The sequence below is a fragment of the Bufo bufo genome, chromosome 2 (genome assembly GCF_905171765.1).
Source record: "Bufo bufo chromosome 2, aBufBuf1.1, whole genome shotgun sequence".
NCBI lineage: Eukaryota > Metazoa > Chordata > Amphibia > Anura > Bufonidae > Bufo > Bufo bufo.
Window position 1 is genome coordinate 121,667,870 of NC_053390.1, and position 17,638 is coordinate 121,685,507.

A 17,638-nucleotide genomic window follows, 5' to 3' on the forward strand; every position below is an offset into this window, starting at 1 on the left:
GTTAGAATAGTTTTAATGTACAGTGCTATTAAAGTGTACTTAGTGGTTTAATTTGTTTTCAAGCCAGCTTGGTCAATGACTTGGGGCATATACTTGATAATGCTCCATTCACACGTCCGCAAAACACGGACACCGTCAATGTGTGTTCCGCATTTTGCGGACCGCACATCTCCGGCACTAATAGAATATGCCTATTCTTGTCCGCAATTGCGGACAAGAATAGGACATGTTCTATTTTTTCGGGAACGGAATTGCGAGCCCGGAAGTGCGGGTCCGCAATTCCGTATTGTGCTGCCCCATAGAAATGAATGGGTCTGCAATTCCGTTCCGCAAAATGCGGAGCGAAATTGCGGACGTGTGAATGGGGCCTAAGCCTTTGGTTCTCTGTTTGCTGAGTACAGACTACCATTGTCTTGTTCCCTCCACACACAATATTGACTTTAGTGTGAAAGCCTGACAATGATAACCAACTGATAATTTATTTGTCCATTTCCAGGAAGATTAAGAGAGGAAAAGCACATTGCAGAGTTTTAAAGAGGTTCTCTGAATATCTTCAGGATAGGTATTAATAAAGGGGTTTTAAGAGATTCAGATACTGAAGACATATCTTTAGGATATCAATATCTGACTGGCTGGGGTCCGACACCAGAGACCCCCACCAATCAGCTGTTTGAGGAGGCCGCAGCTCTCTCCGGTGAGGACTGCAACCTCTATGTAGGCCAGTGACATCACATGGCCTAGTCGCAGTCCCATTCATGGGGCTGAGCTGCAATACCATGCACAGCTGCCATCTAATGGACGGCACTGTACTTGGTAAGCTGTGAGGACGCTGCAGCGCTCATGGGTGCGCTACAGCTGATCTGTGGATAGTTTATCAAAATCTGAGTCATGGAAATCCCTTTAAAGTTATTAAAGCCATCATGCACTAGGCTCTGTTAACATCCATGTTGTGTTGCCCATTATAAGCAAAAACCACAATGCAGTGCTGGATCCATCAGACAATGGACAACAACAGCACTTGATGGTTCCTGTGACGTAGGCTACTTTCACACTTGGGTTGTTGTTTTCCGGTATTGAGATCTTCTGCCGGAGCAAAAAATGTTTGCTTTTAGTCCTCATGCATTCGGAATGGAAAGAGATCTGTTCAGGATGCATCAGGATGTCTTCTGTTCCGACGGCATTCTGTTTTGTGACCGGACACAAAACCGCTGCAAGCTGTAGTTTTGTGTCCGGTCATAAAAATTTTAAAAAAATTAAAACAATGTAAGTCAATGGTGACGGAGCCTAAAAAACTCAATGATCTGCAATGTATTTAGTGCCGATTAGTTTTTTTCCATTTTGATTTCACACAACCGCATCCCAATGGAACGGATGCATCCCGATGTGCAAAATCTAAACGGATCCTTTTAATTCCGGTATTAGGATCCGCTGCCGGAGCTGAATACCGGAATTAGCAACGCAAAGTGAAAGTAGCCTTATAGTGGATTATGTTGCATGCTGCGCTATTCTTTCTATTAAATATGATGGAATCTGTAATGCAGCCTCGGTACAGATGTGAACAGAGCATTACCGATGTAATCAATCCTGTATAGCAAATAATATTTCTTCTTGTAATAAAATATTCATAATGTATTTAAATCATTTTTTAGACCATAGAATACCAAATACTGAGAACAACACAAACTTTATTTATGTGCAAATTACTATTGGACTTTCTTTTAAAAAGTATTATTTCATTCTACTTTTCTGAGCTAAAATCCTTTTTCTATTAGTCTTTATAAAAATAATTAACAGGTTTTTTTTCCACAGTTTTTAATTTCAATGCATCTGCAGACTATTGCTTTACCTCATTGAATCCGTCAAGAGTTCTGCTCTGAAGGTTGCATTATGTAGACCTTACCTTTACTTTTATAACCGCTTTTAAGCCCTCATTTACTGTAAGCTAAAAAGCTAAATTCTTATCACTCTGATTCTGGCTTAAAGGGAATCTGTCACCTAGTTTTACCCTATAGAGCTGCGGACATGCACGGATAGATCTCTGCTAGCATGTCCGCAATATACCTGTCCCATAGGGCTGTGTAGTTTTATTTTGCTTAAAAAATTATTTTATTGATATGTAAATTAGCCAAGTAAGGTGCCCAAGGCGTGGTTACTTACGGCTAAGGAGCCCAGCACCGCCTGCATCCAGGAATCTCCTCCTTGCTCACAAAGTTAGTGCCGTAATCTCGCGATGCATAAGCTGGCGCATGCGCAGTTCGTTCACTGAAGCTGATGCCAGCAAAGGGAACAAACACTTTGCCGGCACTGCGCATGCGCCAGCTTGCGCATCGCGAGATTACGGCACTGTAACTTCGTGAGCAAGGAGGAGATTCCTGGATGCAGGCGGTGCTGGGCTCCTTAACCGTAAGTAACCACGCCTTGGGCACCTTACTTGCGTAATTTAGATATCAATAAAAAAAAAATTTAAGCGAAATAAAACCACACAGCCCTATGGGACAGGTATATTGCGGACATGCTAGCAGAGATCTATCCGTGCATGGCTGCAGCTCTATAGGGTAAAACTAGGTAACAGATTCCCTTTAAATGGATGTTTGTGTGCTGTAAGTAAAACAAAGATAAGGCTACAGATTACATTTCCAGAGTAGTGCTCTGACTGATTTGGTGGGAAGGAGAAGCAATACTCTGCAGATACCCTGACACGGAAAGATGCAGGAGAAACTGTTGAACATAGTAACATATAGTAACATAGTATCTAAGGCCGAAAAAAGACATTTGTTTATCCAGTTCGGCTTATTATCTTGCAAGTTGATCCAGAGGAAGGCAAAAAAAAAACTGAGGTAGAAGCCAATTTCCCCCACTTAAGGGAAAATAAATTCTTTCCCGACTCCAATCAGGCAATCAGAATAACTCCCTGGATCAACGACCCCTCTCTAGTAGCCATAGCCTGTAATATTATTACGCTCCAGAAATGCATCCAGGCCCCTCTTGAATTCTTTTATTGTACTCACCATCACCCCCTCCTCAGGCAGAGAGTTCCATAGTCTCACTGCTCTTACCATAAAGAATCCTCTTCTATGTTTGGGTACAAACCTTCTTTCCTCCAGACGCAGAGGATGTCCCCTCGTCACAGTCAGTGTCCTGGGGATAAATAGATGATGGGAGAGATCTCTGTACTGACCCCTGATATATTTATACATAGTAATTAGATCTCCCCTCAGTCGTATTTTTTCTAAAGTGAATAACCCTAATTTTGCTAATCTTTCAGGGTACTGTAGTTGCCCCATTCCAGTTATTACTTTAGTTGCCCTCCTGTGGACCTTCTCCAGCTCTGCTATGTCTGCCTTGTTCACAGGAGCCCAGAACTGTACACAGTACTCCATGTGTGGTCTGACTAATGATTTGTAAAGTGGTAGGACTATGTTCTCATCACGGCATCTATGCCCCTTTTGATGCAACCCATTATCTTATTGGCCTTGGCAGCAGCTGCCTGACGCTGGTTTCTACAGCTTAGTTTGCTGTTTATTAAAATTCCTAGGTCCTTTCCCATGTCAGTGTTACACAGTGTTTTATCATTTAGTATGTACGGGTGACTTGCATTATTCCTTCCCATGTGTATAACCTTACATTTGTCAGTGTTAAACCTCATCAGCCACTTATCTGCCCAAGCCTCCAATCTATCCAGATCCCTCTGTAGCAGTATACTGTCCTCTTCAGTGTTAATTACTTTACACAGTTTAGTGTAATCTGCAAAAAATTATATTTTACTGTGCAAGCCTTCTACAAGATCATAATAAATATATTGAAGAGAATAGGGCCCAATACTGACCCCTGAGGTACCCCACTAGTGACAGTGACCCAATCTGAGTGTGTACCATTAATAACCACCCTCTGTTTTCTATCATTGAGCCAGTTATTTACCCACATACAGACATTTTCCCCCAGTCCGAGTATTCTCATTTTATATACTAACCTTTTATGTGGTACAGTGTCAAATGCTTTGGAGAAGTCCAGATATACGACATCCATTGATTCGCCGCTGTCAAGTCTAGAACTTACCTCCTCATAGAAACTGATTAAATTAGTTTGACATGACCGATCCCTCATGAAGTAATGCTGATATGATGTTATTTGCTTGTTTTCATTGAGATCCTCCAAGATAGCATCTCTTAGAAAACCTTCCAACAGTTTACCCACAACAGATGTTAAACTTACCGGCCTATAGTTTCCAGGGTCTGTTTTTGCACCCTTTTTGAATATTGGCACCACATTTGCTATGTGCCAATCCTGTGGAACACTCCCTGTCAGTATAGAGTCTGTAAATATCAGAAATAAGGGTCTGGCTATGACATTACTTAATTCTCTTAGGATACGGGGGGCGTATACCATCTGGCCCTGGCTATTTGTCTATTTTAATCTTTTTAAGTCGCTGTTGTACTTCTTCCTGGGTCAGACAGAGGGCACTTTTAATGGGGAATTTACTTTTACATTCTGCATTTCATCTGACAGTTTATTTTCCTCAGTGAATACAGTTGAGAAAAAAATATTTAATAGCTTTGCTTTCTCCTCGTCGCGCTCTCTGCAACTCCCCCCTCATTGCTTCTTAGAGGGCCGACACCCTCAGATTTATACTTTTTACAATTTATATAATTGAAGAACATTTTAGGGTTAGTTGTGCTCTCTTTGGCAATTAATCTCTCCGTCTCTAGTTTGGCGGCTTTCAATTGTTTTTTACATATTCTATTTTTTTCCTTATAGTTTTTCAGTGCTTCCTCGCAACCCTCCTGTTTTAGTGATTTTAAATGCTTTCTTTTTGTCATTTATTGCCTTCTTTACAGTTTTATTTATCCACATTGGTTTCTTCTTGTTTCTTAACCTTTTATTCCCATAAGGGGAATGTTTTAATTAAAAAAGTAATTTTAGCCCAGAATAAATAGAATGCAATAAATAAAAGGCCCCAAAGGTGTCCATATACAGTAAAAAGTGAGATCTCAGTTCCTTACTGCCTGTGCTATAGTCCAGAGGATGATTCTAGAAACAAACACCAAGTCTGTACTGAAAAGCCTCAGTAGCAAATGGTGTCCCCATTATACACAGAATCTCTCATACCATCAAGTGGCAGCCACAAAGAAAAGATATAATGAATCTGTATTTTTTCAACCTTCTGTATTACAATAGATGAAAAGCAATTATATATTTTGTACATTCTGAATATTCTATGCCTGACAACTACAAAGGCATAGTGCTATATGTCCTATATGATATAGTAACATTGGCCATCTGTGCATTAATACAATTCAGTACAGTAATTCCCCTCTGTCTCTGAAAGTGGAGGGGAAATGTTTCCAGACACCTTGAAGTGTCTGGACACAATTATGATACATTTGGCTACCAACATAGCACTCCCCACCACCCACTTTAGTGCAAATATAATGATGCTGCTTTAGCCTAAGGTAATAAAATAACCTGATTTAAAGAAAATCTCATGCTTGGGCCATATCTAATTTTTGGTCTGTAAAAAAAAAAATGGATCCTTGAAAAACAGATAGGATCCATATGCATTCTGTTTTTTCTCACTCCCATCAATAGAAAAGGCTATTCTCATCCATAAAAAAGACGATGCGATTTTCAGATCACAGAAATTAAAATGGTTGTGTGACTAGTCCCAATTACTTTTATGGGGTCAGTGTGATATCTGTTTTGCAAACGGATATCCCCTTGAAGAAAAATATGGTTGTGTGTATGACCACTTGACCACATTTTCTGACACGTTAGAATACAGTATATGGCTCCATTCACATGTCCGTAGCGTGTTTTGCGGATCCGCGGATCTGCAAAACACTGACACGGCAATGTGCGTTCCGAATTTTGTGGACCGCACATCTCCGGCACTAATAGAATATGCCTATTCTTGTCTGCAATTGCGGACAAGAATAGGACATGTTCTATTTTTTTCGGGATCGGAAATGCGGACACGGAAGTGCGGGTCCGCATTTCCGGAGCCGGGTCGCACATCGTGCGGCCCCCTAGAAATGAATGGGTCCGCAATTCCGAACGAAATTGCGGACGTGTGAATGGGGCCTTAGTCTTCGTTCAGGTCAAGACCTCCATTGATTACTTAAAAGGAAGGATCCTGTGTCCATTGCAGTCAAGGGAGAGCCCAGCAGCATCTCTGAGCTCAAAGGCCATGGTGCCATGAAGAGTCCCGCAGGATCCTTTGTCCCTGTGATCAATGGATTTCATAGGCTACTTTCACACTCGCGTTTGGTGCGGATCCGTTCAGATAATACAAACGTCTGCATCCGTTCAGAACGGATCCGTTTGTATTATCTTTAACATAGCCATGACGGATCTATCTTGAACACCATTGAAAGTCAATAGAGGACGTATCCGTTTTCTATTGTTCCATAGAAAACGGATCCACCCCCATTCACTTACATTGTGTGTCAGAACGGATCCGTTTGGCTCAGTTTCGTCAGATGGACACCAAAACCCTGCTTGCAAAGAGAATGGAGACGGAACGGAGGCAAACCTATGCATTCTGAGCGGATCCTTTTCCATTCAGAATGCATAAGGGCAAAACTGATCCGTGTTGGACCGCCTGTGAGGACCCTGAACGGATCTCACAAACAGAAATCCAAAACGCCAGTGTGAAAGTAGCCTAAGTGACTGGATCCCTACAAATGCTGTCATCAGACATTTATATATAGGAGAAGATAGACATCCCTTAAAGAGGACCTTTCACCACTCCTGACATGCCTGTTTTAATAACTTCATGTATTCCCTGTGTAATAACAATTCTGGAACATCTATTCTTATGGCTCTATGTTGTCCCATTCCTCTAATATTTCTACTAGAAGTTATGAATAAATTCCTAGCAGTCTGCAGTAAGGGTACAGAGGGGAGGTAACCAGTTGGGGGGTGTACCTGTACAGACTCACTGTATCCAATCAGTGTTGCTATTTTTAGACTGGGCAGGTACACACCCCCAACTTGTTGCGACCCCTCTGTCTCCTTACTGCAGACTGCTAGCAATTCATTCATACCTTATAGTTTAAATAATAAAGGAATGGCACAACATACAGACATAAGGACAGATGCTCCAGAATTGTTATTAAATGGAGAATGCATGAAGCTATTAAAACAGGCATGTCAGGAGTGGTGACAGGTCCTCTTTAAGGTAAAGGTGTTGTTATGGGAGATTTTTCTAAACCTGCTGTTAAAGTGTGCATAGGTCATTGTGCAGGGAGGAGGGGGTACTAGAGATGAGCGAACCTGGCAAAATTTGGTCAGTTTTATGTTCAGGCATTAATCCATTCGTCCAGAACCAGAGAGAGAGAGGCTAGTAAACAAATGTGTGGTCCTCAACAATATATATGCATTGTGTAAGGGGTACTCTTTTTCATTATGGAAAGCCCCTAGTAGGCCAAGTACATGTGCACTGTATTGTTGGCCTGGCGATGCCCCTCTGGATTTCTGGGAACGATATTCAAAGTAGCTTTCCTAAACCTATCTGATGCCAGCAGATGTTGGACATGCATATATTTTCCCCACAATTCAAATGTAGCGTTGTCTAGCCTACAATAGTCATCACATATATCAACTGGTCTCCATAATAGAACTAGTACCCACTGAAATTTTTTTCTCATCTGCTTTACTCTGATAAAGGGGTTTTGTTCTGAAAGAGCTGGTTACAGATATGAGACTGGCTTAGCTATTTCTCGCTTTGCTACATACACATGTTTAAAAGACAGGAAGGCGGAAAAGATTAGTATTGTTTTCTGTTTTGAAAAGCTAATTTGAATATCTTTCCCAGAAAGCCAAATGTATGCAAATAAACTTGCCTGACAAAAAAGAGAAGAGGGGATATGCTATCTAATACCAAAATTAACGGATGCAATCCGTTTTTCACCAAAGCCCCATTGACTTCTATGGAACCAGAGCTGCGTTATAAATGCAGAATAGAGAACATGCTGCAATTTTTCCTGAATGCAGAAATGATGCATGAAAAACAGGATTAGAGTAAGATGACTGCTAAAAAGTGATCTCTACAGAACAGAGATTGTCACCCTGTTTAAAGGCTTAAAACAACTGATTGTCGAGTGTGCGTCAGACCCACACCAATGTGATATTGATAACCTATCCTGAGGATAGAGAATACCCAATCCTGGAAACACCTTTAAGTTGTCCATATAGCTTCAGTAGCTGTCAGCCAAACACTGACTCTGCCGGCAGCTTTCTCTCCTGACTCTCCCTTAAGCATGCTCTGTTGACCATGTTTTTAATGTTAAGAAATGAGAAAGGTGCTGTCAAACATTATCTCCCAACAGAACAATAGGATCAGGCATTAAATTCCATGCACCTGATCCTTCTCTCACTGACATCAGCTGTTCGGGAGAGTTGGGAGCTCCCCATACAAAACAAATTGTTGACCAGCCCTGACGAAAACATTGGGTTGCACTAACTATACTGTAATGTGTATGGGGGCCAATAGTGGCCACTGTGAAAAAGAAGCTGCTATCTTCTAGTATTTTATTAAAATATAAATGACATGATTAATTGCATTTAATAAAAAACATTTTTTTTTATATGTTTGATATAAAACTTGATTTAAACAATTGGTACTTTTCTGATGACACTTTTCCTTTAACTTGTGATCATTATTCTACAGGTATGTTTTATTGTTTGATCGTTAATGGTAAATGAGACATTCTGAAAGATGTGCATCTAATATTGTAATTCTGAATATTATTACAGCTGCTGTTTTGGAATCCGTGTCGCTAGATAGGACCATTACTGAGAGTAATGCTTCTACGGACACAGCCGAGAATTCTCCCTGTCGATCTCCGTCATCTCCACGGCATCTCCGATACCGTCCGGCAGGAGGTAATATCAATTTGCCTGTGAAGTTTCATAAAACCTGATTAACTCACAATCCAATTTGTTTCTTTGTGTGAAGAGATATTTCTATACTCAGGCCTGTAAATAATGGAGGGGGGGGGCACTATATCTATTACAATGAATGTATTGGATTGCTTCAGATTAGTAATGGAGTTGGGAAGGAATGTTTCCCATAAAATTAAGACAATTGGCAGCTATCTCATAAGAATTGTTTTGGCTTATTTTGGTTGAACCCTGCATGATAAAATGAATGTTTGTCTGTATTATAAAGATAGGACTATTCCCATAATTTCTAGATAAAATGTAAATTTAATGAAACATACGATTATGTTTTAATTTTGACAAGTTTACTCATGGCTCGATTTCACTCTCACCCTGGAAGTGGAGCTTCTGCCTTAATGGCGGAGTGGACCCACTGTGCCACTAGAACAGATTTGGCAATAAGAAAGAAATTCTGCTTCGGCGCAAGTCCACAAATGGAAACGGTCTCACAAGTATGATAGTTCTTCTTTAATGGAAACAACGCGTTTCGGGGAGTGAAACTTCCCCTTCATCAGGTTTCAACGTGTTTCGGAGAGTGAAACCTGATGAAGGGGAAGTTTCACTCCCCGAAACGCGTTGTTTCCATTAAAGAAGAACTATCATACTTGTGAGACCGTTTCCATTTGTGGACTTGCGCCGAAGCAGAATTTCTTTCTTATTGCCATTTTTCCTTTTGTGGGACTGGACATCCCATCAAAAAGAACTCACAATCTGCGGCTGCAGTTCCGGAAGACAAGTCTCATCACTCTAAAGCCTTCAATAGAGTTGTGCCTAAATTTTGCACAACCAAAAAAGGTGAGCCTTCACAATTCCTATGATATTATCATTGTATCTGTATATACATACTACCCTATTGTGCGCCCCTTTTCTCTCCTATTTTTTTTATTCCCCTCATTTACTGAGAGGAATTTAGATCTGTCCAACACACAAAGACTAGAACAGATTTGGCTTGGTGCTATTCCCAAGGGCTTTTTCCAAAGTGGCCACCCCTAGTTCTTATCCTTTTACCCCTATACAGGCATGTGGACTTCGCTACAGGGGAACTACCTCTCAGAGTAGTCTCTGTTCAAGTGACTTCTGACCCATGGGAGTCAAGAGCACTGAGGGACCAGGCGAAACCAAAGTCAGGAACAGACTGAAGTCAGGGCAGGCAGGGTTCATGCAATCCAAAAGACAGTCTGAGGTCAGGATAGGCAGGTCCGCGTGAGTATGGAGAAGAGGTAGAGGTCAGGTTAGGCAGTGAAAGGTCAAATCCAGGAAACAGGCAGAAGTCAGTACATGGGCAAACAAATGCATAACAGCACACCTTTGCAAGACACTAGCGGACTAGAACCTATTGCTCAGGCACTTTTCTACAGGGGAGGGTGCCTTAATTACCCCGCAGTTGCCAGCTGTTGGCTGGTGAAAATGAGAGCGTGTGTACTGGCCCTTTAAGAGCTGGAGGGAACACCTACGGACACAGCAAGTGTGGTCTAGCTGACAAGCAGGCCTCAGTCTGCATGAAGGGACAGGGCTACCTGGGCTTCTGGGCCCCAGGAAGAGGAGAGACCGGGAGATGGGTCTGGGGACCGCAACACTGGATTGGGTGAACAGAGCCATGGGCCACCTCTGTAACTCCATCCTACAGCTCCTTTTGTATCAGTGACATGTATGAAGCTAGCCCCCTTGTCTCAGCTGGGACAGTTCAGATTTTTCTTTTTCTATAAAAAAAAATAATTAAAGAAGTACCATATAAAGTGCAAAATGTCAGCACGATGGCTGTTAGCACTGTGGCCTTGCAGCCCTGGGGTCTTAGGTTCGAATCCAACCAAGGACAACATCTGCATGGAGTTTGTATGTTCTCCCATGTTTGCGTGGGTTAGATATTGAGGGCATATCCTAGCAATGTACTCCCAATGTCTGAGATGAGACAACCCCTTTAACTGTTCACATTTGACCAAGGTTGCCCAAACTTTTGCATGCCACTGTATAATATTGTAATTTTCTGAGATACAGATTTTTAGGTTTTCATTAGCTGTAAACCATAATCCTCAACATTAAAATAAATAAACGCTTGAAATAGATCACTGTGTGTAATGAATCTATAGAATATATATGACTTTCACTTTTTGAATTAAATCACTGAAATAAATGAACTTTTCGATGATATTCTAATTTATTGCGATGCGCCTGTGTGTGCGAGTCCCAACTATGGAACCCGCTCCTATCTCCATAATGTGACCCCTGAAATGCGCGGCCACCACCCGTTCACCGCTATAGGAGTCCTGAAAATAGCCAAGCTTTGGCTCAGTTACTTCCGACAGTCCCATAGCGTTGAATGAAGACGTTACCGTGCTTTACGGTGCGCTCTCCATTCACCGCTATGGGATTTTCAAAAATAGCTGAGTCCTTGGCAATTTTCAGAACTCCTATAGCAACGAACAGAGAGCACACCGCACACACGCAGTGTGCTCTCCTTTACTTTAGGGGCTCACTCTCTACATAGGGGACCTGCTCCTATCTGACATTGATGGCATATCCGAGTGATATGCCATCAATGCCCAAGATGGGCCAATCCCTTTAAATGACTTACACTTATCCTTTCATTATTTTTCTGTTTGATTTCTGTGATCCTCTGTGAGGCTGGCAATTTTCCTTAATTTTTTTTTTTAAAGGGAAAAGGCAGATAAAAAATATAAAAAATCATGGCGCACATAGTCTTAATGAGGGCCTATGACAAGAAAATTGTCATTTTTGACAGCTATCATGTGGTTAATCCTGGAAAGCTTTGTAATTTGTGCCCTTGATTGGACTCTGTCTCCACAGCGTTCAGCTGTCTTTGTGATCTGAAGAACTGCTAATTGGATAGATAATTTCTCTGCTATATTTATAGATATGGCGCTGGTGTGTATTCTGATGATGGAGTAAAACACAGGACAGATGTTGCCTTCCTGTGTCATTTCTTGGAGATTTCATTGCAGCTTCTGTCACTCTGATTTTCTGAGACCCTATATTTTGATATCTTAAATTATATATTTTTTTACTTATCTGGAGCCTGTTTGCTCCCTTTTTTTCTGCATTAACCGGACTTCCGACTTTTTCTCATAAGGTATCCTAATTAGCATCATGTGTCATTTAAGGAGGGGGGGGGGGATTCATGGTCATATGCCATTGCGTTGGGATATGGCTTGGTTTTAAAGAAACCAATAATTACTTTTAGATAAATTCCTTATCTACTGTATATTAAGTGAGGAGATCCGCAGATGGAGAGAAGTTTTTTATGCCATGGTAACAAAAGCCGACAATGAAAGAAAAATATTTCTAGACAAAGGCTGTTTATAAAGTATGTTGCCATGGAAACTTCCCATAGACTAGGTATTCCAGATATAGAGGGATCCATTGTCAGCAATGAAGAGTTATTGATGCGGCCCAGCAAAGCTCCTCTTATCACTACAGCACTTTAACTAATATAATAACCAGATCTGCCTTCAACATTTAGAGATTCACATAGTTACAGCCGTAACACAAATTCTCATTTGAACTATTATGGGGTCAATGGTCAAACCTGATTGCACCCCTCTAATGTAGGGTTGCCACCCGTACGGGATTGACCCGGATAGTCCGGGTTTGTAATCCTGTGCCCGGGTTCAAGCCTTTCTCAGACCCGGGCACAGGATTCATTTCAAACTGCAGACTTGCTAGTTGGCCCTCACCTGACAGCTGGCGGCGCGGCGATCAGCTGAGCCTGTGAGTGATGCCAGCAGGGCGGCGCTGTCTTCAGACACTCCCTCCCTCTCCTTCTCTCTGCTAGTGAGTAAGTTAGAGGAAGTGACATCAGAGAGAGAGAAGGGAGGGAGCGTGGGAGAAATCCTTCTCCGGCAGCCTGCGCGTGGAGCTGCTCCAGCAGTTTCTTCTTCTTTTCGTCTGGGAGTCAGTAAAAAAGGTATTTAAAACATTTTAAGTGTTTAATAAAAAATATTATTGGAAGGGGGGGCGGGCACGGCACTTGTTAGTATTGCACATAAAACATGCCCCCATAAAAAAATGTCACAGGTAATCAGTGACATGTTTTGTGGGGGCATCTTTTATGTGCAATAATAATATATATCGTCCAATACAGACATCCAAATTTCATGTTAGTGCAAAATCTATTTTATTGATAGTTGTCGTCCAATCGCCAAGTGCTTTTGGGGCCGTGCAGGGTCCCCTTCATCAGGCCCAGAAATGCTCTTGTCGTTTCAATGACAACTATCGATAAAATGGATTTGCACTATAGATGTACCGATACTAATATTGCTGCCGATACAGAGTATTTGGGCGAGTACTTGTACTCGCCCAAATGCTCCGATACCTTCCCCGATATTGGAACTTCCGGTCGAAGGGAGATCTCCCTCTGACTGGCAGCGCAAAGGGAGCATACAGCCGACTTCCTTTCCAATCAGGAAGCCGGGAGTTGGGTTATCATCCGCCTCCTGGCTTCCTGATTGGCTAGGAAGCCTGCTTCACTTGTTGCTAGGCAGCCTGGCTCCCTAACCAATCAGCAAGCTGGGCAGTATGTCATGACTCGCATCCCGGCCTCCTAATTGGTCAGGAAGGTACGCTGCCTACAAAAAAGTGAATCCGGCTTCCTAGCCAATCACGAAGCAGATTGAAATCATGACTCACCGCTTCTCTTCTTGATTGGTCAGGCAGCTAGGTTGCCTCTGAAGCCGGTGTTCTTTTACTTGAACACCGTCTTCACGGGAAAGCAGGAAGCCAGGCGATGGGTCATGATCCGCCGCACGCCTTCCTGATAGTTATGGTACAAAAGCACCAGTATCGGTACTTGGTATCAGCGAGTACCCGTAAAAAATATTCTGGTACTCGTATTATATACCAAAAAAATTGTATCGACTACGGTGCACCGATATATCGTCCGCCGAAACATATCGTCCGAAAATGGGACTTTTGGTTTAATGCCGAAAGCTAAAGGAGAACTATGGGGTTAATGCTTTTCCGCATAGTTCGTCTTAGGATAAGGGGAGGACACAAACTAGTGTCCTCCCGTCACCCTAGGCTCAGTATATGTGCATATACTTTACCAAAAAATTGCCGCAAGGTGCTAAAGTGTTCGGGCTTGGCTTGAAGAAAAGGTGGCAACCCTACTCTAACGGTACACAAAATCCCTTACACCAGGGGTAGACCCTGACAGCAAAGAGGCCTCTGCATGATTACTGTGTAGACCTCCTGCCCTTCAACGCAGTGTGAGGTCCTTGTCATAAAGCATCAAAGCTTTCCAGCATCAGCAAGCAGAGATACAGGGAGTCTTGGTATGCAGATCTTCATGATCATTGGCAGCAGTGTGTGTGCTTAGCTTTTCCTAGCTAGTGATACTTTGTGAATGCAAGTTCCCAAAATGGCTAGGCTCCCCATTTACCCATTGGCATACCTTTATATGAGGCAGACTACACGACTGCTTCAGGGCCCAGGGCTGAATTCATCCTTCTCTTTCCAATGTGAAAACATTTTGTTTTCATGCAGCCACCACTAGGGGGAGATGAATACAGCTTCCATTTTAATCTGTGGTAGTTGCAGAAATTCCTGTGCACTTAGCTCCCCCTAGTGGTGGCTGCAGGCAGGCAGCCAGCTTTGTGATAAAAGGAAGGCAGGAGATTTATCAATGTATTTATCGCAGTTGTCTGTTGTCTTCAGAATGAGTGCCATATACACTCACCTAAAGAATTATTGGGAACACCATACTAATACGGTGTTGGACCCCCTTTTGCCTTCAGAACTGCCTTAAAGAGGACATTTCACCTGTATAAACGATGTTAACTGAGTATGCTGCCATATAGAGCGGCGCCCGGGGATCTCACTGCACCTACTATTATCCCCGGGCGCCGCTCCGTTCTCCCGTTATAGGCTCCGGTACCTTTGCTTCTTAAGTTATAGTAGGCGGGTCTTCTCTTGTCCTGTGGGCGTCTCCTTCTCCTAGGCTGCAGCGCTGGCCAATCGCAGCGCACAGCTCACAGCCTGGGAGAAAAAAACCTCCCAGGCTGTGAGCTGTGCGCTGCGATTGGCCAGCGCTACAGCCTAGGAGAAGGAGACGCCCACAGGACAAGAGAAGACCCGCCTACTATAACTTAAGAAGCAAAGGTACCGGAGCCTATAACGGGAGAACGGAGCGGCGCCCGGGGATAATAGTAAGTGCAGTGAGATCCCTGGGCGCCGCTCTATATGGCAGCATACTTGGTTCACACAGTTTATACAGGTGAAAGGTCCTCTTTAATTCTACGTGGCATTGATTCAACAAGGTGCTGATAGCATTCTTTAGAAATGTTGGCCCATATTGATAGGATAGCATCTTGCAGTTGATGGAGATTTGAGGGATGCACATCCAGGGCATGAAGCTCCCGTTCCACCACATCCCAAAGATGCTCTATTGGGTTGAGATCTGGTGACTGTGGGGGCCATTTTAGTACAGTGAACTCATTGTCATGTTCAAGAAACCAATTTGAAATGATTCGAGCTTTGTGACATGGTGCATTATCCTGCTGGAAGTAGCCATCAGAGGATGGATACATGTTCTCATTCTGTTTACGCCAAATTCGGACTCTACCATTTGAATAGATAAACCAACACTGTTTCCCTATTTCAAACAAGTAAGTGATCCATAATCACTCATTACATAACCAATAAAAGATATATGGATCTATAGGTTCCAAATCACAACTCAAGCAACAAAATTTTATACAAAATCACAGATGTTTTTATTGGTACAAAATAAAGTTGTGACCACTGGCCACACAGACATTTAAGAACACTTAAAATGCCATACAGATCGCAGATGTGTGGTAGTTACAATAGATATGCGTAAAGTGCAAGTGCTAAATTACTTTACAGCAATGAGATTAGTCAGTGCCTAACACAGAGTTTAGTCCTGTCTATAATATATTACCAAAGGTCAACAGTGGACCCTAGACTGAAAGGACCTGATACTCACATCAAATAATCTAAACAAATAATAACATAAATGAGGAGGCATACTGACCAAGATCTCTACCACAGCACTGACAGTCCGTGCCCCGACGCGCGTTTCGCCGTCAGCTTTTTCAAGGCGTAATGACAAACAGCTTCCTAGCCGGGTATATATAGTCCCCATGGTGGGCGAACACATATTCACCATTTGAATGTCTCAACAGAAATCGAGACTCATCAGACCAGGCAACATTTTTCCAGTCTTCAACAGTCCAATTTTGGTGATTTCGTGCAAATTGTAGCCTCTTTTTCCTATTTGTAGTGGAGATGAGTGGTACCCGGTGGGGTCTTCTGCTGTTGTAGCCCATCCACCTCAAGGTTGTGCGTGTTGTGGCTTCACAAATGCTTTGCTGCATACCTCGGTTGTAACGAGTGGTTATTTCAGTCAACGATGCTCTTCTATCAGCTTGAATCAGTCGGCCCATTCTCCTCTGACCTCTAGCATCCACAAGGCATTTTTGCCCACAGGACTGCCGCATACTGGATGTTTTTCCCTGTTCACACCATTCTTTGTAAACCCTAGAAATGATTGTGCGTGAAAATCCCAGTAACTGAGCAGATTGTGAAATACTCAGACCGGCCCGTCTGGCACCAACAACCATGCCACGCTCAAAATTGCTTAAATCACCTTTCTTTCCCATTCTGACATTCAGTTTGGAGTTCAGGAGATTGTCTTGACCAGGACCACCCCCCTAAATGCATTGAAGCAACTGCCATGTGATTGGTTGACTAGATAATTGCATTAATGAGAAATAGAACTGGTGTTCCTAATAATTCTTTAGGTGAGTGTATATGCGTTACCTGTTCCACTTTTCTAATAGTGGGTGATGCCAGGGATGACTTTATTTTTATTACAGCATTTTAAATTAAAATTAATCAAAAAAGGAAATTTGTCAGAAATCTGAGGGGTTGCGCTTTTCCATTCTGCATTGCTTGGGAGTAATTGACGCACGTGTACTGGGGAACTGAGTGGGGCGTATACTACGTTTTGCTATGTGGGCCCTTTGAGATCTATGTAGGGCCCTGCATCTACCCCATCTAGTTGGTTTGTTTTTAACTGCCCTTGGTTACGCCCTCCACTTGTTTACCTTCTTTCTGGTTGACACACACAATCATCCTCTTTTCTCTCCATTCTTACTGTAGTGGGTTTCTTTCTCTCCTTGTGCATGCGCCATTCTGTCTTACTCAGGACAAGCATGCACCTTTTACATTAAGCAGGGGCACATGGCTGTCGTCTGTCCACTAAGATAGTTTGACTTCAAAAATGTAAAGGAGAAGCGCCTCACTGCAATCAAAAGCCCATGCATTGGACATTAATGGGCCCTATAAAATTGGTATCACATGGTAATAGAAACATAGAATGTGTCGGCAGATAAGAACCATTCGGCCCATCTAGTCTGCCCAATATACTGAATACTATGAATAGCCCCTGGCCCTATCTTATATGAAGGATGGCCTTATGCCTATCCCATGCATGCTTAAACTCCTTCACTGTATTTGCAGCTACCACTTCTGCAGGAAGGCTATTCCATGCATCCACTAATCCTAATACTTCCTGATATTACTTTTAAACCTTTGCCCCTCTAATTTAAAACTATGTCCTCTTGTAGCAGTTTTTCTTCTTTTAAATATTCTCTCCTCTTTTACCTTGTTGATTCCCTTTTATGTATTTAAAAGTTTCTATCATATCCCCTCTGTCTCG

General features: G+C 42.4%; 1 protein-coding gene across 2 annotated transcripts in view; it reads left to right on the forward strand.

Annotated features, from left to right (window-relative positions):
* RASGRF2 (Ras protein specific guanine nucleotide releasing factor 2) overlaps nucleotides 1-17,638 on the forward strand; it is a 394,559-nt gene that overhangs the window by 308,045 nt on the left and 68,876 nt on the right. For both annotated transcript variants that reach the window (XM_040421496.1, XM_040421497.1), the window contains exon 16: nucleotides 8,755-8,883. In XM_040421496.1, the coding sequence (XP_040277430.1) occupies nucleotides 8,755-8,883 (129 nt within the window). The remainder of the gene's footprint in view (nucleotides 1-8,754; nucleotides 8,884-17,638) is intronic.